The sequence below is a fragment of the Thalassophryne amazonica genome, chromosome 10 (genome assembly GCF_902500255.1).
Source record: "Thalassophryne amazonica chromosome 10, fThaAma1.1, whole genome shotgun sequence".
Lineage (NCBI taxonomy): Eukaryota > Metazoa > Chordata > Actinopteri > Batrachoidiformes > Batrachoididae > Thalassophryne > Thalassophryne amazonica.
The window spans coordinates 90,228,124-90,255,854 of NC_047112.1; the positions used below are offsets into that span (position 1 = coordinate 90,228,124).

At 45.3% G+C, this 27,731-nt stretch overlaps 1 protein-coding gene across 3 annotated transcripts; it reads left to right on the forward strand.

Moving 5' to 3' along the window:
• The first annotated feature begins 208 nt into the window (after nt 1-208).
• nrl (neural retina leucine zipper) lies at nt 209-27,519 on the forward strand. 3 transcript variants are annotated; one of them, XM_034180481.1, is made up of 6 exons: nt 209-380; nt 641-749; nt 6,965-7,768; nt 7,868-8,137; nt 11,487-11,705; nt 26,599-27,519. In XM_034180481.1, the coding sequence occupies exons 3-6, from the start codon at nt 7,151-7,153 to the stop codon at nt 26,758-26,760; spliced, it is 1,269 nt and encodes a 422-aa protein (XP_034036372.1). In that variant the 5' UTR covers nt 209-380; nt 641-749; nt 6,965-7,150; the 3' UTR covers nt 26,761-27,519. The 3 variants fall into 3 exon arrangements, with proteins under 3 accessions (XP_034036372.1, XP_034036371.1, XP_034036373.1); XM_034180480.1 differs by lacking the exon at nt 641-749; XM_034180482.1 differs by lacking the exon at nt 641-749 and having other exon boundaries at nt 11,490-11,705.
• Nucleotides 27,520-27,731: the final 212 nt, after the last annotated feature.

A 27,731-nucleotide genomic window follows, 5' to 3' on the forward strand; every position in this document is an offset into this window, starting at 1 on the left:
GAGAACATCTGCAGATATGCAGACAAAGAGAGGAAAGACAAAAAAGAGACAGACAGGGATCAAAAGAGGGAGAGAGACAGCAATAGAGAGGTTGCCAGAGACTGGATACATGCCTGTGAGCCATGAGAGAGGGATAGGTGGGGAAGAGAGAGAGGAGGGGATTGTTGCAAACAGGGATTTGCAGCAGAGGGGAAAGAAAGAAAGAGGGCAGCGGCACTCATAGAGTGCTACACACACACACCGAGCTCTGCAACTCTCTAAGCGTGTCACTTACCCAGTCAGTCACTTACTGTGTGCGTGCGTGTGTGTATGTGTGTGTTTGTGAGTGTGGAGGAATGTTGAAAAGAGCTCCAAACCATCCTTCATCTCCATGAGCGACGGTAAGAACATTTCATTCACCCTGGAGTTCCATTTGCCTCTGTCACTCTCATGTCAGACCTTTATTGCTCCCTGATTTCCTTCGACTTTTATCTGTCACTTGCCCTGTGTGTGTGTGTGTGTGTGTGTGTGTGTGTGTGTGTGTGTGTGTGTGTGTGTGTGTGTGTGTGTGTGTGTGTGTGTGTGTGTGTGTGTGTGTCACATTTTTTGGCCTGTTTTTTTTTTTTCTTCTTCTTCTTTTTGTGGTGACTCTGGTCCACAGCCAGACTGAGGCCTCGGTGGAGCCCTGTCACTGCTTGTGTTCTTTTACAATGCATTTTGAACCGCAGGGGCAAAACTAATGAGCTGTGCCACACAGGCACAAGTCAAAGGTAGATTTTAAATTAGATGTTCATTACTGTAATAATACCCATTAGAGTTGAAGGCCTATAATTAATGTTGTTGGAGGAAAAAGCTTCCAGTTCTCTTTTGTGCATCTGTGGCATATTTGAAGTGTTCATTTATGTGCAGAAGAGCTGTTTGGTTTTGTCACTTTGTTCGGCTGCGGATGAACATTTCAGAATGTCAGATCAATTAAAACACCGTCTTCTTCAATCCAGAAAATAAAACAACTTGTAAGCGTTTATGTCTCTGTACTCAATTTAGGCTGGTTAAATACAAAACAACATAAACCTCTAATGAAATGAACTGTTTCTCCTCCCCTCCTTTCTGGTTGTGTAAAAATGTGTTTTAATCCTTTTAGAAAGTCTTCATCTGTGGATTATAGTCTGAACCTGCTCATAATTGGATTTGGTCTCCTGAGACTTGTGGGTCTTTCTGTCAAAAAATGATTAAAAACGTCTGAATTTTTGTGGTTATGTGTTCAGGTTGTGTGGCTGTGTGGTTCCTTTTGGAAGATAACCTACAATACAAAATGCTAATATATCACCCACAGCCAGAGGATGAGCTCATCTTTTGTATTTAGATAAATTTCACTGACAATACACTTGTTGAACAGGCCAAGTGTGGATAAATTACAACTAAAGATCTGTGAGCAAGCTCACAAAATACCACCTACTCTGCTGTACTAGTTGTTTACATGGATTATATATACTTGCATATTGATGGTAGTAAATCATTTGTGACTAAACACAAATTGGTCAACCTCTTCTATCCAAGCAATTGGCAAATATGATGTATTTTAAGAAAAAAGTCAAATTATCTCTCCTTGAAGATTGGAATTATTTTACTTCATGCACATCTTCATAAGGTTCATTGAACTCCACAAAGCAGTTTAGGAGGAGTTGCACTTACTGTGTGAAGGCAGTATCATCATATGGTATGATGCATCAATTAAACTGTACACGCACACACACACACACACAGATATATATATATCTATATCTATATATATAGATATATATGTAGTCATTCATGTGGTTGAAGTCACTGTGCATCGTGCTGTTTTGGTTTTTCTTTTGTTTGTTTTCCTGTCCCTCGACGTTTCGAGCCAAAGTTTTGTCCATTTGAAGTTAGTTTGGATTTTGCACAAATGGCGGCATCTTATAAAACCTCACTCTGTACAGATCTGAACTCATTGTACGCAGTGTCGCTTATTCAGTAGCCGTCTCATCTGTGAAATTTTACACTAATTCATATAAAACGTCAGCTCGTGTCATAAGTTTGTGGCGTTGTCTGTCTAAACTTAAATGTGCTCTGATCTCATCCAGGGACAGTGATTCAACACAAAAGTGAGTCGGTATGCTTTGGTTTTTATGTGTGTGTGTTTGTGTGTGTGTGTGTGTGTGTATGGGTGTGCGTGCGTGTGTGCATGCGTGCGTGCGTGTGTGTGTGTCCATGCTTGCATATGTAGGGCACCACGGAATTGAGCCAGACTTGACACACATATACTCTGACATACAGGGAGTGACATAGGCTATTGAGCACTTTAGTAGTAGTAGTTGTAGTAGTAGTAATTGCTGTTAAGGGGAGAGACACTTTTTGTGCTGCATTATCATCAACAGGTGTGCTAAAAGGTTGGTACCATACTTTTCTATTCTTTTTTCCATTGAACTTTTTAACCTCTTCATTTTTGCAAGTAGCAGTTGCATAGTAGTAGTAGAAATAGTAGTTGTAGTAGTAATTGCAGCTGTCTCTTCTTGAGGCAGCTTCAGTCGCACCCTAACAGTTCTCTTGGTTCCGGGATAGGTGGGAGGTGATAGCTTTATTTTCATTTCAGTCTCTGAATCAAACCCACCCTGGGACAGGTAATTGGCTAGTAGGTTCACATAATAGAAGAAAAAGGTAAAATAGCCACTTCATTTATGCTTCCAAAGTTTCTGGGTGGAATAATGTGGTCGCTTGCTTGTGGTTGCTTGCTGTGCAGGCCTATGAGGCAAGCAGAATGAGAGATGAGAGAATGAGAGACCCATTTGTCCACTCGGAGACCAAAGTCTCGTTTGAACCCTCCGTGATGTCTCAGGATTTGACCACTTACGGGGACCTCCATTTAATATATATACAGCATAACTTCACACGGATAAATGGTGTACGGTTTTGTTTTCGGCTGCAATCACTGAAGCAGTCGTGAAAAGTTGTTTTTTTTTTTTTGGTTTCCAGTGGAGAGGAAAAGGCGAGGAGGTGGGAGTTGTCATGTCAGTAAGTGTTAGCCTACACAGCTAACCAGAGTAGCTCTGTTCTCTCGCCTGCAAAACCGCCTCGACACATTTGTGCTTCGGATCATAAACACACCGCAACACATGTCCACCTCCCCACCGCTTTGTCACTGTTTCTTTGAGTTTCACTTTGTTTGTGTGTAATTTGCCCAAAACCTCATTGAAAATGCCATGGTTTATACCCCAGAAGTAGAGAAATTACATCATATGCGTCATATTTTACCCTTTAGCACTGTGCTGCGCTATTGCTATCCTGGCTTCCCATGTCAGTGGCTTTGGCAATGGCGGCTTCAGAAATGACATTGTTCTTCCTAACATAACTCATCTGAAAGCTTCGCGGCAAACTCCGGCTTCCAAGGGATGCAACTGAGGGCACAATCCTTCAGCGGTTCTGTATGTTTATATCAGGGATGCGATTCAATAACATAGAAATCCAAGAAAAAGTAAACGCTCAGGATGGGGGTACAGGGCCCACCTAGGGCTGAAGGGATTTTCCAGCATTTTAGAGCAATAAATTGAAGAAATTTCATGAAACTTTCATGAGGAGATTTGGTAAATTTTTGTAAAATACAGTGCATCCGGAAAGTATTCACAGTGTTAAGAAATCACATGTTCATAAGTATTCACAGTGCTTCTTTTTTTTCCCACATTGTGATATGTTACAGCCTTATTCCAAAATGGAATTAATTCATTTTCCCCTCAAAATTCAACTCACAACACCCCATAATGACAACTTGGAAAAAAAGGCTTTTTTAAAAAAAATCTATTAAAAAATTGAAAAGACTAAGAAATCACATGTTCATAAGTATTCACACCCTGTGCTCAATACCTTGATGATTAACCTTTGGCAGCAATTACAGGCTCAAGTCTTGTTGAATATGATTCCACAAGCTTGGTGCACCTATCTTTGAGGAGTTTTGTCCATTCCCCTTTGTAGCACCTCTCAAGCTCCATCAGGTTGGATGGGGAGCATCTGAGCACAGACATTTTCAGATCTCTCCACAGATGTTCAATCGGATTCAGGTCTGAGCTCTGGCTGGGCCACTCAAGGACATTCACAGAGTTGTCCTGAAGCAACTCCTTTGATATCTTGGCTGTGTGCTTATGGTCATTGTCCTGCTTAAAAGATGAACCTTTCCCCGAGTCTGACTTCAAGAGGTCTCCCAATTCCTGCCACTGAAAAATATCCCCACAGCATGATGCTGCCACCACCATGCTTCACTGTAGAGATCAAATCAAATCAAATCAATTTTATTTATATAGCGCCAAATCACAACAAACAGTTGCCCCAAGGTGCTTTATATTGTAAGGCAAAGCCATACAATAATTACAGAAAAACCCCAACGGTCAAAACGACCCCCTCTGAGCAAGCACTTGGCGACAGTGGGAAGGAAAAACTCCCTTTTAACAGGAAGAAACCTCCAGCAGGCTCAGGGAGGGGCAGTCTTCTGCTGGGACTGGTTGGGGTTGATGGTGCCTGGTTTCCTCCAAACATGACACCTGGCATTGACACCAAAGAGTTCAAGGTTTGTCTCATCAAACCAGAGAATTTTGTTTCTCGTGGTCTGAGAGTCCTTCAGGTGCCTTTTGGCAAACTCCAGGCAGCTGCCATGTGTCTTTTACTAAGGATTTGCTTCTGTGTGTCCACTCTACCATACAGGCCTGGTGGATTGCTGATGGATCTCCTTCTGGAAGGTTAAATGGACTGCATTTATATAGTGCTTTTTCATCTGCCTCAGATGCTCAAAGCACTTTACAATTATGCCTCACATTCACCCATTCACACAATCACACTCACACACTGATGTCAGGGTGCTGCCATGCAAGTCCGTCACTACACACCAGAGCAACGTGGGGATTAAGGACCTTGCCCAAGGGCCCTTAGTGATTTTCCAGACAATCCTGTCTCAGAGGTCTACAGACAATTCCTTTGAGTTTGTGTTTGGTTTATGCTCTGACATGTTCTGTCAACTGTGGGACCTTATGTAGACAGGCGTGTGCCTTTCCAAATCATGTCCAATCAACTGAATTTATCCCAGGTGGACTGCATTTAAGCTGTAGAAACATCTCAAGGATGATCAGTGGAAACAGTCTTCACCTGAGCTCAGCTTTGAGCTTAATGGCAAAGGCTGAGAATACTTACGTATAAGTGATTTTGTTAGTTCTCCCACTTAAAAATCATGGAGGGGTCTGAAATTTTCATTTTAGGTGCATCTCCACTGTGAGAGACATAATCTAAAAAAAAATCTGCAAAACACAATGTATGATGTTTTTAAGAATTTATTTGTATGTTACTGCTGCAATTAAGTATTTGAACACCTGTGAAAATCAATGTTAATATTTGGTACAGTAGCCTTTGTTTACAATTACAGAGGTCAAACATTTGCAGCAGGGATTTTGGTCCACTCCTCCATACAGATCTTCTCTAGATCTTTCAGGTTTGGAATTTCAGCTCCCTCCAAAGATTTTCTATTCAGGTCTGGAGACTGGCCAGGCCACTCCAGGACCTTGAAATGCTTCTTCCGGAGCCCCTCCTTAGTTGCCCTGGCTGTGTGTTTGGGGTCACTGTCATGCTGGAAGACCCAGCCATGACCCATCTTCAATACTGAGGGAAGGAGGTTGTTCGCCAAAATCTCGCAATACATGACCCCATCCATCCTCCCTTCAATACGGTGCAGTCGTCCTGTCCCCTTTGCAGAAGAGCACCCCCAGAGTATGATGTTTCCACCCTCATGCTTCACGGTTGGGATGGTTTTCTTGGGGTTGTTCTCATCATCTAAACATGGTAAGTGGAGTTGATACCAAAAAGCTCTATTCTGGTCTCATCTGACCACATGACCTTCTCCCATGCCTCCTCTGGATCATCCAGATGGTCACTGGTGAACTTCAAACGGGCCTGGACATGTGCTGGCTTGAGCAGGGGGACCTTGCTGCCCTGCAGGATTTTAAACCATGACAGCATCATGTGTTACTAATGTAATCTTTGTGACTGTGGTCCCAGCTCTCTTCAGGTCATTGACCAGGTCCTCCTGTGTAGTTCTGAGCTTTCTCAGAATCATCCTTACCCCACAAAGTGAGATCTTGCATGGAATCCCAGACTGAGGGAGATTGACAGTCATCTTGTGTTTCTTCCATTTTCTAATAAATAATCATAACAGTTGTTATCTTCTACCAAGCTGCTTGCCTGTTGTCCTGTAGTCCATCCCAGCCTTGTGCAAGTCGACAGTTTTGTCCCTCGTGTCCCTTGACAGCTCTTTGGTCTTGGCTATGGTGGACAGGTTGGAGTGTGATTGATTGAGTGTGTGAACAGGTGTCTTTTATAGAGGTAACAAGTTCAAACAGGTGCAATTAATACAGGTAAAGAGTGCAGAATAAGAGGGCTTCTTAAAGAAAAATTAACAGGTCTGTGAGAGCCAGAATTCTTGCTGATTGGCAGATGTTCAAATACTTATTTGCAGCAGTAACATGCAAATAAATTATTAAAAAATCATACATTGTGATTTCTGGATTTTTTTTTTTTTTTTTTTTTTTAGATTATGTCTCTCACAGTGGACATGCACCTAAGATGAAAATTTCAGACCCCTCCATGATTTCTAAGTGGGAGAACTTGCAAAACCGCAGGGTGTTCAAATACTTATTTTCCTCACTGTAGTCAACAGGTAGCAGATTATAACAAAGGACATTGTAGTACTTTTCCCATCTCAAAGCACGTATGCATCACACACACACACACACACACACACACACACACAGTATGTATATATAGTATATAGTACAAAAATGCAATAGTGCAGAACTATAAAAATCACAAATATTTGTTTGTGTAAATGTGCGCTTGTATGTGTGCATGTGGCTATGTCATTGCAGAGTTGAGTTTAAACTGAACTGTTTTGGTAGATTATCAATCACACCTTTTCCCTCCTTTCTAACAGAACAAAAGCAACTGATAAAAGGACTTTGGGACATTCAGTTTCTCACAGAAGGAACTCACCAGCCAGTCTACTTCCTGACAGCCTCATTGTTGCTGTCTATGCGCTGCATTCAGGCAGACCATCGGATTATCCTACAATCCTGACACATAGAAAATCCGTGTTGCCGCCCCCATCAACAGAATAACCATGTCCTCTCCTTCCCTCCCCATGTCTTCTCTCCCCGCCAGCCCTCTGGCCATGGAGTACCTAAAGGACTTTGACCTTCTCAAATTTGAGGTGAAATCTGACACTCCTCCACTCCCTCCGCCTTGTCTGTATCCCAAATCCGGCCTCCCTCAAGACCCCTCCAACTCTCCGTACACCAGCCACCCTCCTCAGGATTCAAGTCTGAGCTCCAGCCCTTACAACTCACTGCCACCCTCACCGACGCTCAGTGATGCCCACCCACCACCTTCGGGTCCATCATCCCTCTCTTCATCATCCTCCTCCATCTCCTTCCCCCTCTCTATCTCCAGCGGCTTTGCCTCTGGCATCAGCTCCGGGTCTCAAGGGAACATGGAAGGCAGTCCAGCCCACAGCAGTCCTCAGGGTCCAACCCCGGCCTCGCTGGAGGATCTGATCTGGCTGGCAGCACTACAGCAACAGTTTGGAGGTGAAGTGGCGGCACCGGCCACTTTGCTAGGAGCCGTGGGAGGTGTGCCAGAGCGAGGGGACAGAGAGAGAGGGCTGGTCAATGGCTTTCTGGGCTGTGAGGATGCTGTTGAGGCTTTGCTTAACTCTACTGCTGCAGCTGTCAGCTCACAGGTAATGTCTGGTTTCACCCATCCTTTATCACAGGCTGTTGCAAAAGAAACAAAATGATCCTTATCCTCTTTAACGCCTTTGTGTCTGCTGCCCCTTCAGTTTCCATACCTTTCTCAAAGTTCAAGCAGTAACCTGGGAGACTCCAGTAGCGACAGTGGAGGTGATGTCTCCTGCCCCAAGGCAACCGACATGTGCCATCGCCCGCTCGTCTTCCTCTCATCTGCACCTCCTTCACTTCCAAATGCTGCCCCCACCTCAGCTCCTTACCCACAACCTCTCAGCCCCCAGGCCCGACTTCATCATCACCATCATCAGCACCACCCCATGCATGCTAATCATCACCATCATCACCACACTCAAGTCAATCAGGTACACAAAGTTATTCTTAAATAAACTTTCATAGTGTTAAAACTAACACCGCAGCTAAGTTTATAACATCCTCACACATTCTGACTTAATGTTAGACATGGTTAAAATTATACCTTCAGAGATTTAAATCTACACTTTTAGAGAGCTGAATCAACACTCTGAGAAATGAGTTATCACTGTCCAAGGTTTAACACAAAAGTGTTAAAATAACACCTTAAGATTTTAAATCAACTCTGAAGAATTTGACTCTGAGATATCTACACTTTAATTATTGCTGTGTGACAGGCAGAGGGTGCAAAACAGAGGTGGGAGTAAGTCACCATCAAGTCACTCTTAAGTCATGAATCAGCAAGTCCCAAGTCAAGTCTCAAGTCAGCTTGCAAACAACTGGTGGGCATTATGACTTGAGATTTGGCTTGGGACTTGATGATTCATGACTTGAGAGTGACTTGATGATGACTGACTCCCACTTCTGATGCAAAATAACAGTGGGGCTCCGTGGGGTTCCTGGTGTCATAGTGCACACTTGTTCAGCAAGATTATATAGGTGTTGGAAAATCAAGATATTAGAATTTCTCTGCCAAAAATATTCCAGAATCAATTAAGTGATGCGCCCTCTCAAGTCTAGAAAAACTACATAATCTCCAAGTAGTTCTAGAAACATATGTCTTTGGTGCTTGATGGGAATCACCCAGGCAGAAAACCAGTCTGTCCTCACTTCTTGAAGGTAACCATTTCTCTACTGCAACCAGGTCAAAAAATGGGCATCCTCTTGGCTTTTCCAACTGGCAGGATCCTCAACACTGTGTGTTGGATCCTGCCCACAGAAACACGCAACACTGCCAAAATGCTGTAGCTTATGTTCCCTCACAATCCAAGTGGTATTCGCCAGTCTCCCAAAGTAAGCATTCATTATATATAAAGTCATTCCAGCAGGATCCTCCAAAGGAACCTTGTACCAAAAGGTTCATTTCCACCACCGAAACCTACCTCCTTCGCAGATGACATGAAAGTTTACAGGACTGGTACCATAATTGGCCTTCTCAACCATTGTGTCTCCACTCCGGTGAAAACCTGCCAGGCTCCTGCAGCTACGTATGCAGAGATGTGATAATTCTTTGACAGTTTTGGCCACAACATAGATTTCTTTCTTGAGTACTCAAATCCTCACTGGATATTGTCCATCAAGAGGAAAGTCAGCCATGCCTGTCCATCACCTCTGCTATTCATATTGTGTTTCAGTGCTTCTGCTCTTCATCTCGTTTAGCTAATCTGGCTTTTCTCTTATTGTTATCATGTTCTCCAGCATGAGACAACAACCAACAGTTTTTCAGGGCTTCTCAGGAGGACCTACCCCAGAGCAGGGACTGATCTCATCCATGAAAAGGGGTCTGAAAATCACCTTTCCAGGGCTACCCCTGTGGTAGAGAAGCAGCCAAAGGTGTCAGACCCCCGAAAATAACTTTTGAGTTCCTGGAGTGGAAACAAGCTTGGTGGCATTTAGTTTTCAGTATAGATCCCTAGTTAGTATCCATGTTTCACAACTGTTCAGTAAGACAGGAAGTACCAGTACCTTAAATACTCAGACCTTCATTTTCCTCTACAGGTATTGCCATCACAAAGTCTACTGTCCAGTCACCGGTATCATAACTCCATAAGGTGTTCTGAGATATATGTCAATCTCAGAGGCTGAGGACACAGAGACACAAATGTCACTGTTGAAATAAACAATTGTCTCCACACGTTCGACACTTTCAACAGAAACTCTAGTGATGGATAAGTCCAGGGCATCATTGAAAGCTTGAATCTTAGTCAACTGCAAACCTGAAAACCCTTGTCTTTCTCTGCCTGAAGCTTTAAACGGAAAGAAGCTGCTGTGTCTCACGCCCACTCTGAGACGAGGCTTTTCTTATTTCTCCACTACAGATCGTATGTTCAGTTCTCAGGGCAAACAAGAGTCTGGAAACACACTTTTGCAACATATCTCACAGAAATCTAAAACAGTATATTCCAGACTTTGACTTTTCTTTGTCCTACAGTTTGTGGGACTTTGATGATGTTTAACAATGAAGCCAAAATGTAAAAGAGACTTCAAAACTGATTTTGCCTAATGTGACACTTTTTAAATTTTAATTTATCAGGGGTGGGCAGCGAGGGCCGAGACAGTGCAGGTTTTCCTTGCAACCGATAACCTCAGCAGGTGGGTTGCTGATGAGCTTTTCCCTTGAACATAAACACCTGATTGTCAATGAAATCACCTGCTGAGACACCTGATCATGACTGAAGTCACCTGCTGAGGTGATCGGTAGTAAGGAAAACCTGCAGTGTCTCGGCCCTTCATGGCACATGATTGCCCACCCCAGTCCCATTGAGATCAAGATCTCTTTCACAAGGGAGACCTGGACAATTATAAAGTTTTCAGTCCACCTAACCTGTATGTCGTCGACTGTGGGAGGAAGCCGGAGCACCCGGAGGAAACCCACACAAACTCCACACAGAAAGGCCACAGGTGGGAATCAATCCCATGACCTTCTTGCTATGAGGCAACTGTGCTAACCACTAAGCCGCCATGCTGCCAATTGAAGGAGTTGAAAATGAATTGATTGAAGGAGCTGAAAATAATAATGATAATAAAACCTGACAAATATGCTAAACTAAAACATGTAGCGTGGCTGGGTTGAAGAGGAGAGCAGATAGGGATCATGCAGCGAAGGATTAGGATTAGGACATTAGAACATGGTTGTGAATGTCTGTGTCTATCCCACTTTGAGTGCCAGCCTCCACATAGCATGCACACTTTGTTTAAAAACTAAATGCACATGCAGAACAAGAGATGAAAACACTTGGGTGGAAAATAAGAGGATGCCTCATCGAGGGAAACCGTGCAGACCACTGTGGGAAACTGGAAGTCAGGGACCAGATATTGTCCCGCCAACGGTTGTTCCATAACCAACAACACTCGGACATGGTCTGGGTGCAGAATATGGAGCACGGTGTGAGCTTATAATAATATCTGCTATTATTGCTGTGGGTAATCCTGATAAGTGTCAGCCACACTCAGTCAGATTAAATTACAGATTATGGACATGTGGTGCTGAAATGTGCCCCCTGATATGCTCATGCACCACATACACGCTCAGAGTGGCAGGTCACATGTACACCATTCAGAATTAACGCAAAGCTCTTTTGATTTTTCTTTTTTTTTGGTCTGAATCACCTCCATCATATGCATGTCACTTCATATTCATCTGGTGCATGCTGCAGTCACTGCTGGCATGTGTCTCATAGCCAATTATCCGCATATTCTGTGTGTGTGTGTGTGTGTGTGTGTGTTTTCTCCGTCTGGTAGCAGTGTGGGGTGAATGAGCGTTTCTCTGACGAGCAGCTGGTGAGCCTGTCAGTGCGAGAACTGAACCGACACCTGCGTGGGGTGAGTAAGGATGAGGTGGTGCGCCTGAAGCAGAAGCGCCGCACGCTGAAGAACCGTGGCTATGCTCAGTCGTGCCGCTACAAACGCTTACAGCACCGCCACGCTCTGGAGTCTGAGAAACACGTGCTCACACAACAGGTACCGGCATCCACAAAAACATGCTTTTCTCTCACTCTCACTGGCAGGCTTAATGTGACCTCCGCAGAGCCGTAGCCAGATTTTCTGAGGAGGTGGGGGGGGGGGGGAGATGTTTATGGTGTCAATTTAATGCCACAGGTTATGATGGTGCACAATTCTAATTAAAGCAGGCATGTTACAGCCCCAAATCTAAAAAAAAAAAAAAATCAAGATGGTATAATGCAATGGTAAAATGAAAATAAAAATAAAAAATCCTGCAGTGATTCTTGCATTAACTTTGACTTCTATTTCATTACAGACCATATGAACCCAAGATATTAAGTTCAAATTTCAGTTTACGATCATACATACTTAAAAGTACAACATAAAAATAAAAATGCAATGAAATGTGTTTTGTCCAAGCTCTTTCAGCCCATAACATCTGCAATAAATAATACAATAAATAATAATACCTTGTGCAGGAGGTTGAGCGATACCAACAACAAATAGTTGGGCTCACCTCCACACACAGCATGGGCTATGGAACCATACTCCTGGAGAGGAGATGAAGTCTTTTTTTCTGGAGTTGTCCAGGATGAGAGGCACTGAGTGGGTGTGTGGGATACTTACAAGTCCCCGCTGAGTGCCGTTATTTTGGAATTTCCCCCAGTGAATGAGAGGGCTGCCTCTATTCGGTAGTATAGAATGCACCGCAGTGCCAGCAGAGTTCTGGCGTCTCACAGCGCATGTAAACAATGACAAACGAGGACGTGGATGCCGTTGATCCAGTGAATTCACGGGCAGTTATAATGATGACACGTTCTCCCAAGTTGAGAGGGTTATCTAGAGGAGGTGTGAAGAACTTCTGCCATGCCCCAGGATGTTGTCTTGTTGTCCATAGTTCACGACATTTGTTTACATTGTGTCATAGTAGAGAAGCTTGAATCTTCGACTGGACTGGGTTACTTGACGTGAGGATGTTTTGCTTCTAATCACAGAAGCTTCCTCAGCTAAATTTCTTGCTCTTGTAGTCTGACTTCTGTCTTGACTCTTGTAGAGAAGAATAACAGAAGCCACAAAAGGTGGAGTTTTAAACCTAACCAGACCCCTCCTACCAAGAGGCAGACTGCTATTGGCTAGTGACTAAACAATTGCTCTAATTAACACCTATTGTGTTCTCGTTAGCACCACCCTAATGACAGGGCAGCTGTCCCTCCTAACAATGGGACTGAGGCCTCTCCTGACGGCTCTCCTGATGACTCTCCTGACAATGTGAATGACTCATTACCATGAACAAAAGACTGAAACTGCTTTGACCTGAGTACCTCATTGTAAACAGGGGGCAAAGCATGGCTCAGACACCCTCCCCGGTTAAGGCTGGGTTTCAACTGTTTCACATACAAAGCCTCCTTCACTCCCCTCTCAAACCATTTCTTTTCTCTGGCTAAGATTTTATGTGTGGTTAGTGTCTTTAAGGTGGAAATGAACTGCAGACTGAGGCACCCTCTCTGCGGTGCTGGTATAGCCTTTTGTGCAACGGCTGCTTAGTCTCACCAATGTAGTGTTCATTACAGTTTTCCTGACCTCTGATAGAATACACTACATTGCTCTGTTTGTATCTAGGGATACTGTCCTTAGGGTGAACTAATTTCTCTCCCTTATTTAGCAGGGGTGGTGGCCAAGTGGTTAATGCGCTTGGTTTCAGTTCAGAAGGTTCCGGGTTCAAATCCCACCCCTGCCACATTTCTCCATGTAATGTGGAGTTGCGTCAGGAAGGGCATCCGGTGTAAAACTTGTGCCAATTCAACATGCAGATCCACCTTGGATTTGCTGTGGCGACCCCGAGTGCAAACAAGGGAGCAGCCGAAGGGACTTACTTTTTATTTAGCAGGTGCAGGGGAAAAACTACAGAGGATCTTCAGACAGCACAAAATCCCAGTTTACTTTAAACCTGTTAACACCTTGACCAGTGGCGGCTGGCCCATAGGGGGCGCTCGGGCACTGCCCTCCTAGATGTGGAGAGGGAAAGTCATAATATATATTTAAAAAGTATTATCAATGTCAGTTTTACTTAATAGTATGTGCCTACATGTGATATGAATGATTAAAACAACACTTCCTCCAACTGACTCTCATTCAACAGTGCATTTCCACCGACAGAAGCAGAGAACGTATCATTCCTCGTCTTGGGCGCTCATTCAAAGCGCCCTTGAAGTGCAGCGAAATAACCAATTGTATGTAGTTGCTAGGGGAAATTAGTAAATATTTGGCAAATCAACATTGCCAAAATTAATGGCTTTGGGGCGCCGGAATTTTAGCCCTTGCTACAAAAATGCGGGAACGTTAGATTACAGTCAGTGATACACGTGACGCTGCAGCTGCTGCTGTCAGTCAGTCAGGCAGGAAGAGATGATGGTGACGACGTTTGGGTTATATTTATTTATTTTTATTTTGTCTCCGTGTGTTTTGCTGGAGAAAGTTGAAGAACTCTTCGGAGGGTTTAAAATGGGACAAAACTAATCAAATCAATGACACCAAAGTTTAGCGGGGATCCTTTTGGAGGCGCATGGAGGTGCGCACATCAGATCTTTCTCGTGGTTTAATGACAACTGCACAGCGTTATAAACCGTGTCAGGCTTCATTCACACTGTCAGCGCGCACACGTCACGGAGGTTGCTGATCTGTGCGGATGAAAAGGAGCACATCCACCTCTTCAGCTCAGGTGAGCTGACGAGCTGCTCGGATTTATTCCCGAATGTTGCTCCTGGTGTGGAAACGAGGATGAAAATTTAAGATAAAACGAATGAGTGATGTTTTTTTTGTTTGTTTGTTTGTTTTAGGAGGTCAAAGCTGTGATCTTTATTGGGACAGCAGACCAGTTATAATGGTAATAGGGGAGGCCGGGGCTGTTTGTAACAGTGTTCAAAGCTGCAGCCATGCTGGTATTTTGATTTCACTTTACACGTTATGAGGATCAGTCCACAGAAGTGAAATATTCTTTGGAGTATTCCACACTCTAAATCAAATTATTTGCTCAGTTTAAAAACAAAACAAAAGCCTAAAATAGCAATTTGCATGTTTTTTAAAGAAATTCTAACTCAGCCACTGAGTTCACACAAGACACTTATAGTCAGACAAACCCAAGTTTAGCAACGCATTTAATTAAGTGGTTTTGTATACTTCATTTGCTTTGTCCTCTACACTGTTAATTAATTTTAACCAATTTAATTTAAAGGTTTTGGTGTTATTAGTTAGTCAAGTTATTTAATTTAAGTTTTTCAAGCTTCTTTAGTTTGCCTCCATTCCACTCAGTAATGTTCATGCAAAATATTACCTTAATTTTCTCTTGCTCTCACACACACACACACTCTCTCTCTCACACACTCTCTCTCTCTCACACACTCTCACACGCTCTCTCTCTCTCACACACACAAACACTTTCTCTCTCTCTCACACACACACACACACAAACATTTTCTCTCTCTCTCTCTTGGAAGGTGGTGTGAAAATTGTAGTATGTACATAATGTTCTTTTGTCAATTTAAGAATTTTTCCATATTTTGAAAGAGTGTAAATTTGGTGATATTTTCTGTTTTGTTAAGGGGGTGTCATTGTGAACCCCAGGATCTGTTTGTCTGAAGATAATGGCAGTGCAGTACAGTTTGGTGTACTATGTGTGCAATTAGTGTCAAATGGTGAAATGTTCTTTGCTCAAGAACTTGAGTGTTGTATTTGATACTGTTCCTTTCCAAAGTAGAAATGGGGCCTAATATAGCTGTAAATGGTTAACTTTATCTGTAAAACTGCTGATTTTGAGAAGGACATGAAATGATTATTGTGGAATTGTAGTAATTTTCTGACTGTTCACTTGAATGCCTGTACTGGACAAGGCAAGGGAATCTATTGGCACAGCAGCCCCACCAAGACTGTTTTTCACCAGCCGCCACTGACCTTGACACAGAAATTAGCTTGTATGTGAAACAGTTGAAACCCAACCTTAACCGGGGAGAGGGTCTGAGACACACTTTGTCCCCTGTTTACCATGGGGTACTCAGGTCAAAGCAGTTTGACATGAGCAGTCATGATACCATGTCTCTTAACTGGCCACACACACACACACACACACACACACTAGTTCCAATGTCTATTATCCCTGCTATCCTTTGTTCATGCTGGAGATTCCCCAGGAGATGAAATAGAGAACTAATGAACATGCGGTGGTGATGAGTCTTTATTTTATATGTGAAACAGTTGAAAAGCAATATGACTGGTTGTGCTGGCTGTGGGCCCAGTGAGCTGGGTGTGGGCTGAAATTCAGTTCGAGCACGCTCCAGCAGAGTGTGTCCTGGGAGATGCTCCATTTAGTGTCCAATGTGAACTCTGCTCACAGAAAGAAAAAGAATCATCCCAGATATCAAGAAGAGTTCTCCTGCTAGGAAACACGCCGTGATGTGTTGAGCAATCTTGATCTTTGCAGGGATTGAAATGATGCTAGTAGTTCAGGGGGCTCCAGCAAAACGTCCTGGGTGGGAGACACTGTGCTGACCAGTAAGCTTGTTTGGAGTTGTCTGGTGGCTCCACAGATGTGCGCTGGGAGATCCGACTGAAAAAAATTACTATTCCTGACATGCAGTATACTGAATAGTGAGGACTCAGCTGCTCTGAACACCCAGGCGACAGGTGCTTGGGAAAAATCAGAGCTGTGACTTGGCTCATTACCATAAATTTGTAACACTTACATGTCTCCTGAGCCAGGTAGGAGGGCCCCTTAACAGAATTTTTTTCTTAGTGCCCCAGAGAGGTTCGGTACAGAAGCATACTGCATTCACTGGATAAAAAAATCAGACCGCTGATCTCATAATTACAAGATCTTGATCTCATAATTACGGGTAAAGATCTCATAATTCCGAGATTAGGTTCTCGTAATTATGACAAAAGATCTCACAATTACGAGATCTTGATCTCATAATTACGGGAAAAGATCTCATAATTATGAGATTAGGTTCTCGTAATTACAAGATCTTGATCTCATAATTACAGGAAAAGATCTCATAATTATGAGATTAGGTTCTCGTAACTACAAGATCTTGATCTCATAATTACGGGAAAAGATCTCATAATTACGAGATTAGGTTCTCATAATTACGACAAAAAATCTCATAATTACGAGATCTTGATCTCATAATTATGGGAAAAGATCTCATAATTATGAGATTAGGTTCTCGTAATTACAAGATCTTGATCTCATAATTACGGGAAAAGATCTCATAATTACGAGATTAGGTTCTCATAATTACAAGATCTTGATCTCATAATTACGGGAAAAGATCTCATAATTACGAGATTAGGTTCTTGTAATTACGACAAAAGATCTCATAATTACGAGATTTTGATCTCATAATTACGGGAAAAGATCTCATAATTACGAGATTAGGTTCTCGTAATTACAAGATCTTGATCTCATAATTACGTGAAAAGATCTCATAATTACGAGATTAGGTTCTCATAATTACAAGATCTTGATCTCATAATTATGGGAAAAGATCTCATAATTACGAGATTAGGTTCTCGTAATTACAAGATCTTTTCTCGTAATTATGAGATCAGGTGTCTAATTTTTGTTTTTTATATATATATATATATATATATATATATATATATATATTCCATACTTCTAGTCCCTCATTAAAGAAGCAGGATAAAGGTTAGCCGATGATAACACACTGTAATCAAACACAAAGTGTGGATTTTCCCATTAGCTGCTCCTGGATGTATGTCCACAGAGGAGCACGGGGTGTCTCACCAAAATAAGATGTGGCTCACTCCCGTCCAGACTTCCAGCTTTCACTCACACAGCACTACTGACCACTGAGGGACAAAGAGGGCCTCACACCCAGCCGGGCACGTGCCAGTCTGGCTGCCCCATGCCCTACCTCCCTGGAAGAGTTTCATTCATCCAGGAACAGTTTAGGGAAAAATCCACACTTTGTATGTGCATAGAAGTAGTGTGCGATCGCAGTGCAGTGTCGGCAGTTACAAATTGGTCAAGTTTTGATTATGACTTGGAAATTCTCATGCTTGTCTTTACTGAGGGACTGGAAGTACGGAAGCGATTACAAAAAAAAAAAATCTCTTAATTATGAGGTCCTTTCTTGTAATTCCTTTCTCGTAATCAGAACGTTTGCATGGTCACAGCTCACCAAATTTGCGTTTTTAATGCAGTGCGACTACAATGCAGATCCCATTTCCCTGCACAAGACTGTCACATGTTGTAAAACATCATGTACACAATAATGAAGATCATACACACACACAAAACATGTTTTACCACAGTAATGTGAACAGAGCTTTAAATGCCATGCAGTCAAAAAATGGCTCTTTGAATGAATTCAATTGAATTATGTGCAGGATTTCCTTCTAATAAATATATGTTGCCTCAATACAAATAAAACACATCCATGAAAGATAATGTAATTTAATTTAGTTGGGACTACATATATTTATTAGATTGAAATCCAATCCAATGAGTCAGTTTTTTCAGTGTATCACTCAAACAAATGACTCATTGGATGAACGCAATTCAATTATGTGTAGGATTTCCATCTAATAAATATATGTAGTCCCAACTCAAATAAAACACATCCATGCAAGATAATGTAATTTAATTTAGTTGGGACTACACATATTTATTAGCAGTGGTGGGCACAGCTAACCAAAAAGTTAGCTTCAATAACCATTAATCAGATAACTGAAAAGTTATCTTTTATGACGATAAATCGATAAACTGATAAAAAAAAAATGTATCTTTATTTCAGATAACCGATAACTTTTAGTATTGATTCGGACGCAGCCACATCAGATTACACTGTCGGCTTCAGATAAACCAGTTTCACTTTAAGTGCTGCAGGGGTTGCTGGGTAAATTCAAGGATCACAAATACACAAGAACGCACGAAAAATGAATGAATAAAAAAATAAAACCCCAAACTGTCATCATCAAAAGCAGTAAAACACAGTATTAGTAGTCACAGTTTATCTCGGTATTACATACACCGTCATTTACGAGCTAAAAGCTGCCGCTTTTTTCACACCCTGCGGCTTAAACAACCGAAATACGTCCATTAATGCATTGATTGGCAGAGTAAAATACATGTAGTAAATATAAATTCTTACCTGTTAGTTTCAGTGGGATTCATCTGAAAAAATAAATCATCCTGAAATTATCCAAAACGGTCTAAACGGTGAAGAAACGTTCCAGTCTGTACACAGCTGTGCCATGAGAGCTCCTCTCTCCCACCGAATCTTGGCATCAGCCACAAAGAAATAAAATAAAATAATGTTAACATTAGTCCGTTTTATTTTTGTGTCGAGCAGACGATAACGCTACTTCTTCTTCTTCTTCTTTTGGATCCAATGGCGGATTGCACCAGCTTAAAGTGCATTTACTGCGACCTACCAGGTGGGTGAGTGATCGCTGAGATTTTACAAAACCTTAACTCCTGGCAGCCATAGTCCATTGTTTAGATGCGATGAAGTAATCCCGTTGTTGTGAAAGTGTAGTGACACGGACCCACAACAGGGGGCGCAAATGAACGGTCAATAGATGAGCCAAAAAGTAACAATTTAATGTTGTGAAGGTGCACAACGAATACACAGACAATCTCAGAATATGATAACAGTCAATCCACAAAGGTGACGTGTGGGCAGGCTCGAGGATAGAAGACGTCTGTCCTGAGAAGAGCCGGAACCACACGATTTCCGCCGCCACCGAACCTGGTGAATACTGGAGCCGCCAAGTCCCGAAATCCCAGGTGATCACCGTCCCCGACTGTCGGATCTGGTACTGCCGGCAAAGAACAAAGACAGTCAAGTGTGGGTGTGTGTACACCCAGTAACAACAACGGTGGGAATGCCACCTCCACCTCTCACTCAATATGCTGATGAGTTTGCAGTGATCCCTCAGAGGAAAAGAGTGCCGTCCTTCACTCACTCAGCTTCCACATAACAAGGGACCGGTACGCCTGCAAACACTCACAATGTACAGATTATAAGGTAAACACAAATGGCTGAGGATATTACCTCCATAGAAGTACGATATCTCGGCGATGAGGTGGAGATGACGTCTGGGTTTTATGGAGTGAGATGATGAAGTATGAGTGACAGCTGTCAGGAAATAATGAGTGACAGCTGTCACTCTCGGCTGTGTCCGTGGCGGCAGCGCCCTCTCGTGCCTGAAGCCCACACTTCAGGCAGGGCGCCCTCTGGTGGTGGGCCAGCAGTACCTCCTCTTCTGGCGGCCCACACAACAGGACCCCCCCCTCAACGGGCACCTCCTGGCGCCCGACCAGGTTTATCGGGGTGTCGGCGGTAGAAATCGGCCAGGAGGGCCGGATCCAGGATGAAGCTCCTCTTCACCCAGGAGCATTCTTCGGGTCCATACCCCTCCCAGTGCACCAGATATTGGAACCCCCGGCCCATTCGACGGACGTCCAGGAGCCGGCGCACTGTCCAAGCCGGCTCCCTGTCAATGATCCGGGCAGGAGGCGGCGCCGGACCGGGAGCACAGAGGGGTGAGGTGTGGTACGGTTTGAGCTTGGAGACGTGGAACACCGGGTGGATCCGCAGTGAAGCTGGGAGCTGGAGCTTCACTGCGGCAGGGCTGAGGACCTTGAGGATGCGAAATGGGCCGATGAACCTGTCCATCAGTTTTGGTGACTGTACTTGAAGTGGGATGTCCTTCGTCGACAACCACACCTCCTGCCCGGGCTGGTATGCAGGGGCCGGGGACCGCCGGCGGTCTGCATGGGTCTTGGCCCTCGTCCGGGCCTTCAACAAGGCAGAATGGGCGGTGCGCCACACCCGACGGCACCTCCGAAGGTGGGCCCGGACCGAGGGCACACCGACCTCTCCCTCCACCACGGGAAATAATGGGGGCTGGTACCCCAAACACACCTCAAATGGGGAGAGGCCGGTGGCAGAAGACACCTGGCTGTTATGCGCATACTCGATCCAGGCCAGATGGTTACTCCAGGCCGTCGGGTGCGCGGATGTTACACAGCGGAGGGTCTGTTCCAGCTCCTGGTTGGCCCGCTCTGCCTGTCCGTTCGTCTGTGGATGGTACCCGGACGAGAGGCTCACGGTGGCCCCCAGTTCCCTGCAGAAACTCCTCCAGACGTGAGAGGAAAACTGGGGACCACGATCCGAGACTACGTCAGTGGGAATCCCATGCAGACGGACGACGTGGTGGACCAGGAGGTCCGCTGTCTCCTGGGCCGTAGGGAGCTTCGGGAGGGCCATGAAGTGGGCCGCCTTGGAGAATCGGTCCACTATCGTGAGGATGGTGGTGTTGCCCTGGGATGGTGGGAGACCCGTGACAAAATCCAGGCCGATGTGGGACCAGGGGCGATGAGGCACAGGAAGCGGTTGGAGCTGACCTTGGGACTTCCTATGGTCAGCCTTGCCCCTGGCACAGGTGGTACAGGCCTGGATGTACTCCCGGACGTCGGCCTGCATAGACGCCCACCAGAAGCGCTGCCGGACAACTGCCACGGTCCTTCGCACCCCTGGATGACAGGAGAGCTTGGAACCGTGACAGAAGTCAAGGACCACAGCCCTGGCCTCTGGTGGGACGTATAGTTTGTTTCTTGGTCCAGTTCCCGGGTCCGGGCTTCGTGCCAGGGCCTCCCGGACGATCTTCTCCACGTCCCAGGTGAGGGTGGCCACAATAGTGGACTCAGGCAGGATGGGCTCCGGTGGATCCGACAGTGCAGTTTTGACCTCCTCTTCGTGTACCCGGGACAAGGCATCCGACCTCTGGTTCTTGGTCCCGGGGCAATAGGTGATCCGGAAGTCAAAACGCCCGAAGAACAGTGACCAGCGGGCTTGCCTGGGGTTCAGCCGCTTGGCGGTCCTGATATACTCCAGGTTCCGATGGTCAGTGAAAACCGTGAACGGCACAGACGCTCCCTCCAACAGGTGTCTCCACTCCTCAAGAGCCTCTTTCACCGCAAGGAGTTCTCGATTGCCGATGTCATAGTTCCGTTCAGCCGGGGTCATCCTGCGTGAAAAGTAGGCACACGGGTGAAGAACCTTATCAGTCTCTCCGCTCTGGGATAGCACGGCTCCTAGCGCTGAGTCAGAGGCGTCCACTTCAACCACGAACTGGCGGCTAGGGTCGGGCTGCACCAAAACTGGTGCAGTAGAGAACCGTCGTTTCAACTCCTTGAACGCAGCTTTGCACCGATCTGACCAGGTGAAGGGGACTTTGGAGAGGTCAGGGCTGTCAGGGGGCTAACTACCTGACTGTAGCCCTTAATGAACCTCCTATAGAAATTTGCAAAGCCGAGGAACTGTTGCAGCTTCCTACGGCTTGTTGGTTGGGGCCAATCTCTCACCGCCGCAACCTTGGCTGGATCAGGGGCGACGGAGTTAGAGGAGATGATAAACCCCAGGAAGGACAAAGACGTGCGGTGAAACTCGCACTTCTCGCCCTTCACAAACAGTCGGTTCTCTAACAACCGCTGCAGGACCTGACGTACATGCTGGACATGGGTCTCAGGATCCAGAGAAAAGATGAGAATATCGTCCAGATATACGAAGACGAATCGGTGCAGGAAGTCCCGCAAGACGTCGTTAACCAAGGCTTGGAACATCGCGGGGGCGTTGGTGAGGCCGAACGGCATGACCAGGTACTCAAAGTGACCTAACGGGGTGTTAAATGCCATCTTCCATTCGTCTCCCTTCCGGATCCGAACCAGGTGATACGCATTTCTAAGATCCAGCTTAGTAAAGATTTTGGCTCCATGCAGGGGGGTGAACACGGAATCCAACAACGGCAACGGGTATCTGTTGCGAACCGTAATCTCATTCAGCCCCCTGTAATCAATGCATGGACAGAGTCCGCCATCTTTCTTGCCCACAAAAAAGAAACCTGCCCCCATCGGGGAGGTGGAGTTCCGGATCAGCCCGGCAGCTAATGAGTCCCGGATGTAGGTCTCCATTGATTCGCGCTTAGGTCGTGAGAGGTTGTACAGCCTGCTGGACGGGAACTCAGCGCCTGGAACCAAATCAATGGCACAATCGTACGGACGGTGCGGGGGAAGGGTGAGTGCCAGATCCTTGCTGAAGACGTCAGCAAGATTGTGGTACTCAACCGGCACTGCCGTCAGATTGGGAGGGACTTTGACCTCCTGCTTAGCCTGTAAACCGGGAGGAACCGAGGATCCTAAACACACCCGATGGCAGGTTTCGCTCCACTGAACCACCACCCCAGACGGCCAATCAATCCGGGGATTGTGCTTCAACATCCATGGGAAGCCCAAAATCACGCGGGAGGTAGAAGGAGTTACAAAAAACTCAATCTCCTCCCGATGGTTTCCAGACACCACCAGAGTTACTGGTTGTGTATTGTGTGTGATTAAAGGGAGGAGGGTGCCATCTAGTGCCCGCACCTGCAATGGCGAAGGAAGCGCCACCAGAGGGAGCCCTACCTCCCTTGCCCATCTGCTGTCTAGCAGATTCCCTTCTGACCCCGTGTCCACCAGTGCTGGGGCTTGAAGGGTTAAATCCCCGCTCAGGATTGTAACTGGGAGTCGTGTGGCAATATGTGTGTGTCCCACGTGAATGTTTTGACCCCCCCTTAGCCCAATCTCTGAGGGCGGTTGTTGTTGTGGCTGTTTGGGGCAGTTTCTCTGAATGTGCTCCTTTGAGCTGCAGAGAAAACACTCCCCGCGGACCAGCCTCCTCATTTTGGCCCTGTGCGTTTCCCTAACAACGTCAGCAGGGGGAGCTGTTGCCCCACGGAGCGCTGCGGCTGTGGAGTGTGGGGAGGGCGGCCCCTTTTCGAACCCGGAAGGGAGAGGGACGGCGCGTATCCGGCCAGGTCCTTCGCCTCGCTCCCGTCGGCGTTCCTCCAACCGATTGTCTAACCGTATAACGAGATCGATAAGCCCATCTAAATCCCGCGGTTCCTCCTTAGCTACCAGATGCTCCTTCAGGACCGATGACAGTCTGTTTATGAAGGCGGCGCGGAGCGCAACGTTATTCCAGCCGGACCTCGCAGCCGCGATGCGGAAGTCGACTGCATATTCGGCTGCGCACCGGCGCCCCTGTCGCATTGACAGCAGCATTGTTGAAGCGGTCTCTCCTCTGTTAGGGTGATCAAACACTGTTCTGAACTCCCCCACAAACCCAGTGTATGCTGATAACAACTGTGAGTTCTGTTCCCAGAGCGCCGTAGCCCAGGCGCGTGCCTTACCCCGAAGCAAAGCAATAACATAAGCCACCTTGCTGGCGTCAGACGCGTACATCACGGGTCGTTGTGCAAAGATGAGCGAACACTGCATCAGAAAGTCCGCGCACGTCTCCACACAACCCCCGTACGGCTCAGGGGGACTTATGTATGCTTCAGGGGATGGTGGGTGGGTTTGTTGAACGACCAGTGGAATGTTAATACCCGGCACCGGGTCGGCAGGAGGAGGAGCCGCAGCAGCGCTCTGATCGCGCGCTTCCACCTGTGCGGTGAGAGCCTCCATCCTGCGATTAAGGATGATGTTTTGCTCGGACATCAAATCCAGCCGAGCGGTAAAGGCGGTGAGGATTTGCTGCAACTCACCGAGCACGCCTCCTGCAGACGCCTGTGCACCCTGCTCTTCCATTGGCTGTCCAACAGATGGATGACGCCCCTCGGGATCCATGACACTGGCCGAGATATCCTGTTGTGAAAGTGTAGTGACACGGACCCACAACAGGGGGCGCAAATGAACGGTCAATAGATGAGCCAAAAAGTAACAATTTAATGTTGTGAAGGTGCACAACGAATACACAGACAATCTCAGAATATGATAACAGTCAATCCACAAAGGTGACGTGTGGGCAGGCTCGAGGATAGAAGACGTTTGTCCTGAGAACAGCCGGAACCACACGATTTCCGCCGCCACCGAACCTGGTGAATACTGGAGCCGCCAAGTCCCAAATTCCCAGGTGATCACCGTCCCCGACTGTCGGATCTGGTACTGCCGGCAAAGAACAAAGACAGTCATGTGTGGGTGTGTGTACACCCAGTAACAACAACGGTGGGAATGCCACCTCCACCTCTCACTCAATATGCTGATGAGTTTGCAGTGATCCTTCAGAGGAAAAGAGTGCCGTCCTGCACTCACTCAGCTTCCACAAAACAAGGGACCGGTACACCTGCAAACACTTACAATGTACAGATTATAAGGTAAACACAAATGGCTGAGGATATTACCTCCATAGAAGTACGATATCTCGGCGATGAGGTGGAGATGACGTCTGGGTTTTATGGAGTGAGATGATGAAGAATGAGTGACAGCTGTCAGGAAATAATGAGTGACAGCTGTCACTCCCGGCTGTGTCCGTGGCGGCAGCGCCCTCTCGTGCCTGAAGCCCGCACTTCAGGCAGGGCGCCCTCTGGTGGTGGGCCAGCAGTACCTCCTCTTCTGGCGGCCCACACAACACCCGTGTCCTTTAGATATTTAAATAATTCTTTTTGCACGATGTGTGACGGGTTTTGCAGTAGATTTCCAAGGGACAAGGGATGGAAACACTAACGTCAAAAGTGAACCTGAACTACACTACCCACAATACTCCCTGTGTCGCCCGGCCAATCATGTTTTGCGCTTAATGATGACATCATCAGCAAGCGACAGCCAGTCTGCCATAAATAAACACACAACAGATGGACTAAAATGTTTGATTTTAGGGTTTACAAATGTTTTTGACTGTTAAACTTTGCTCACTTTACCAGCAAAAAACCCACTGTTTGCACGAGCCTCCAATCCTGTGCAATATTAATGGGAAAATCTACTAGAATCAACCACAACTGCTAATGAAAAGAAACTAGGAAGGGGTTGGTAAAGGTTAGACCTTACTTATGTGAAGCACCTTGAGGCAACTTTGTTGTGATTTGCCGCTATATAAACGAAAATAAATTGAAATTGAAATTGAAACAATGTTCCGTGTTTTTTTGTTTGTTTTATCCTTTATTTAACCAGGTTAGTTCCATTGAGATCAATACCTCTTTTACAAGTTTAAAGTTTCCAATTCAACTAACCTGCATCTCTTTAGATGTTTGTTTGTTTGTTTCTCTGGTGCGATGAGCATCATGGTCCATGTTGAGAGAAATCTGTACTGACTGCATTTCACAAATGTATAAATCAGCAGGGTTCTCACCAGCGCAGTTGAACATAGGGGGCCCCTATGCTGTGATATGGATCCCCTATGCTGTGATTTAACCAGCATAGGGGGCTTTTATGTTTTTTGTTTTTTTTTTCTTCTTTAAAGGACATGTTGCACCTTATTTAACATCCCAAAGTGGTCCTTAAAATGCAAGAAATAGTGTTTCAAAGGGTTATAAATTTAAACATTTTCTCAGGGGGATGCCCCCGGACCCTCCTACAATACTTGCGCCTGCAACGCTGATCACGTGGCTATGCCCCACTAAGTCCCCCCATATGCTGTGAAAAAATCCTGGCGAGAACCCTGATCAGTCTCCATTTCTGTGGAAGAACTCAGACAGGATTGTGCAAAACTTTTAAAACGTTAAGGAACTTTAAATTTTTTGCCCAAAGTATACATGATTCCAAAAAAAGTTTGGCATTTGCTTCTGTAACTTTGGTTTTGGCACCAGGATGGGTTGGACGGGGGGAGGCAAAGCTGTCTACGCCCCTGCTTTCTCATTACTATACCCCCCTCTTAGCTAAGTCTCAACCTACCTGACTTCATACGACTATCTCCTGAAGTAGGTGAAGCCCTCAAAATATTGATTTGAAAACAAAGTAAAAATCACATTTTTGCCAATGTGGGCATTCATCATAAAGTGAGCATCTTTTTGCTTTATCAGTACAAAATAATGATCATTTTGTCTGTTTTTTGTTTTTTTTTTCTTTCTTCAGCTAGAGCAGCTACAGTGTGAGCTGACTCGAGTGCTGCGGGAGAGAGACGCCTACAAAGCTCGCTACGAAAAGCTCCTCAGCACAAACCACAGCGCTGGTGGTGAAGCCCCACCGGCGCCCACCAGCGACCCACCATCCCCACCCCCTGACTATTTCCTCTGAGTTTACCCAGAAGGGAGAAAAACAAAAGGAAAAAAAAATAACTGTGAGGATGGAGCAATCACTGATGAGTAATCAGGCGTAATTGTGGTGGAAAACAAGGATTTGAAAAACACCACTGTGTGTGTGTGTGTGTGTGTGTGTGTGTGTGTGTGCATGCGTGCAGGAGAAAGTGAGACAGTGACAGACAGGTGACACTGTGAAACCCATTAGGAGGCTGTTATAGGGTTAGACTTTGCTTCATGGACTCAGTTTACCTTTACTGTGAAGGTAATAGTTGCACAAAGCCGCCTGCGGACTAAATATCATGGACTGGATACTTTATTTTGCATCAACCTTATCGATACTTGTGCAAGTGTTGATCTTATTATCTATGCAGTGTTGCATACTTGCAGCTCTCTGCAGCTGAACAGCTGAGGTGATGCTCAAAATGTAAGGTTGTTTTGTTTTTTTTCTTTTCATAATAAGCTGCTAAACTTGCAGACGTATGAGTAGTGCAGTGGTGCTGGATGTGGAGTGGTATCTGTGTGGATAAAGTATTTGTGGCATGCAGTCATACTTGACAGCTAATATTTCACAGTTGCCTACCAAAGTGTTTAAGCTCACATGATTTGTTATTTGTCAGATGGATAATCACAAACTGAGGAATGTATAGAGACACCTTCCGGTAATATCCTGCTGAATGTGGTCATGGTTCTCTCGGACATTAACACGGAAAACAGCTGCCGTCAATATTGGATTGCAAAAGAAAAACTCCAGCAGAGGAAGTGCTTAACTAGCAAAAAAGACTCGTAGTCCATGGGCCAAGCAGGTTTTCGGTATCACTTAAGGTGATGAAACGACACTTAGAATCCAGCCTCAGTGTAGCATGGCCTACACAAAAATGTGTGAGAGCCATCCCAGGGTGGCAGGTGTAGAGGTCAAAATTTAAAAAAGCTCTAATCATATTGGAAACTATATCACATTATTTATCT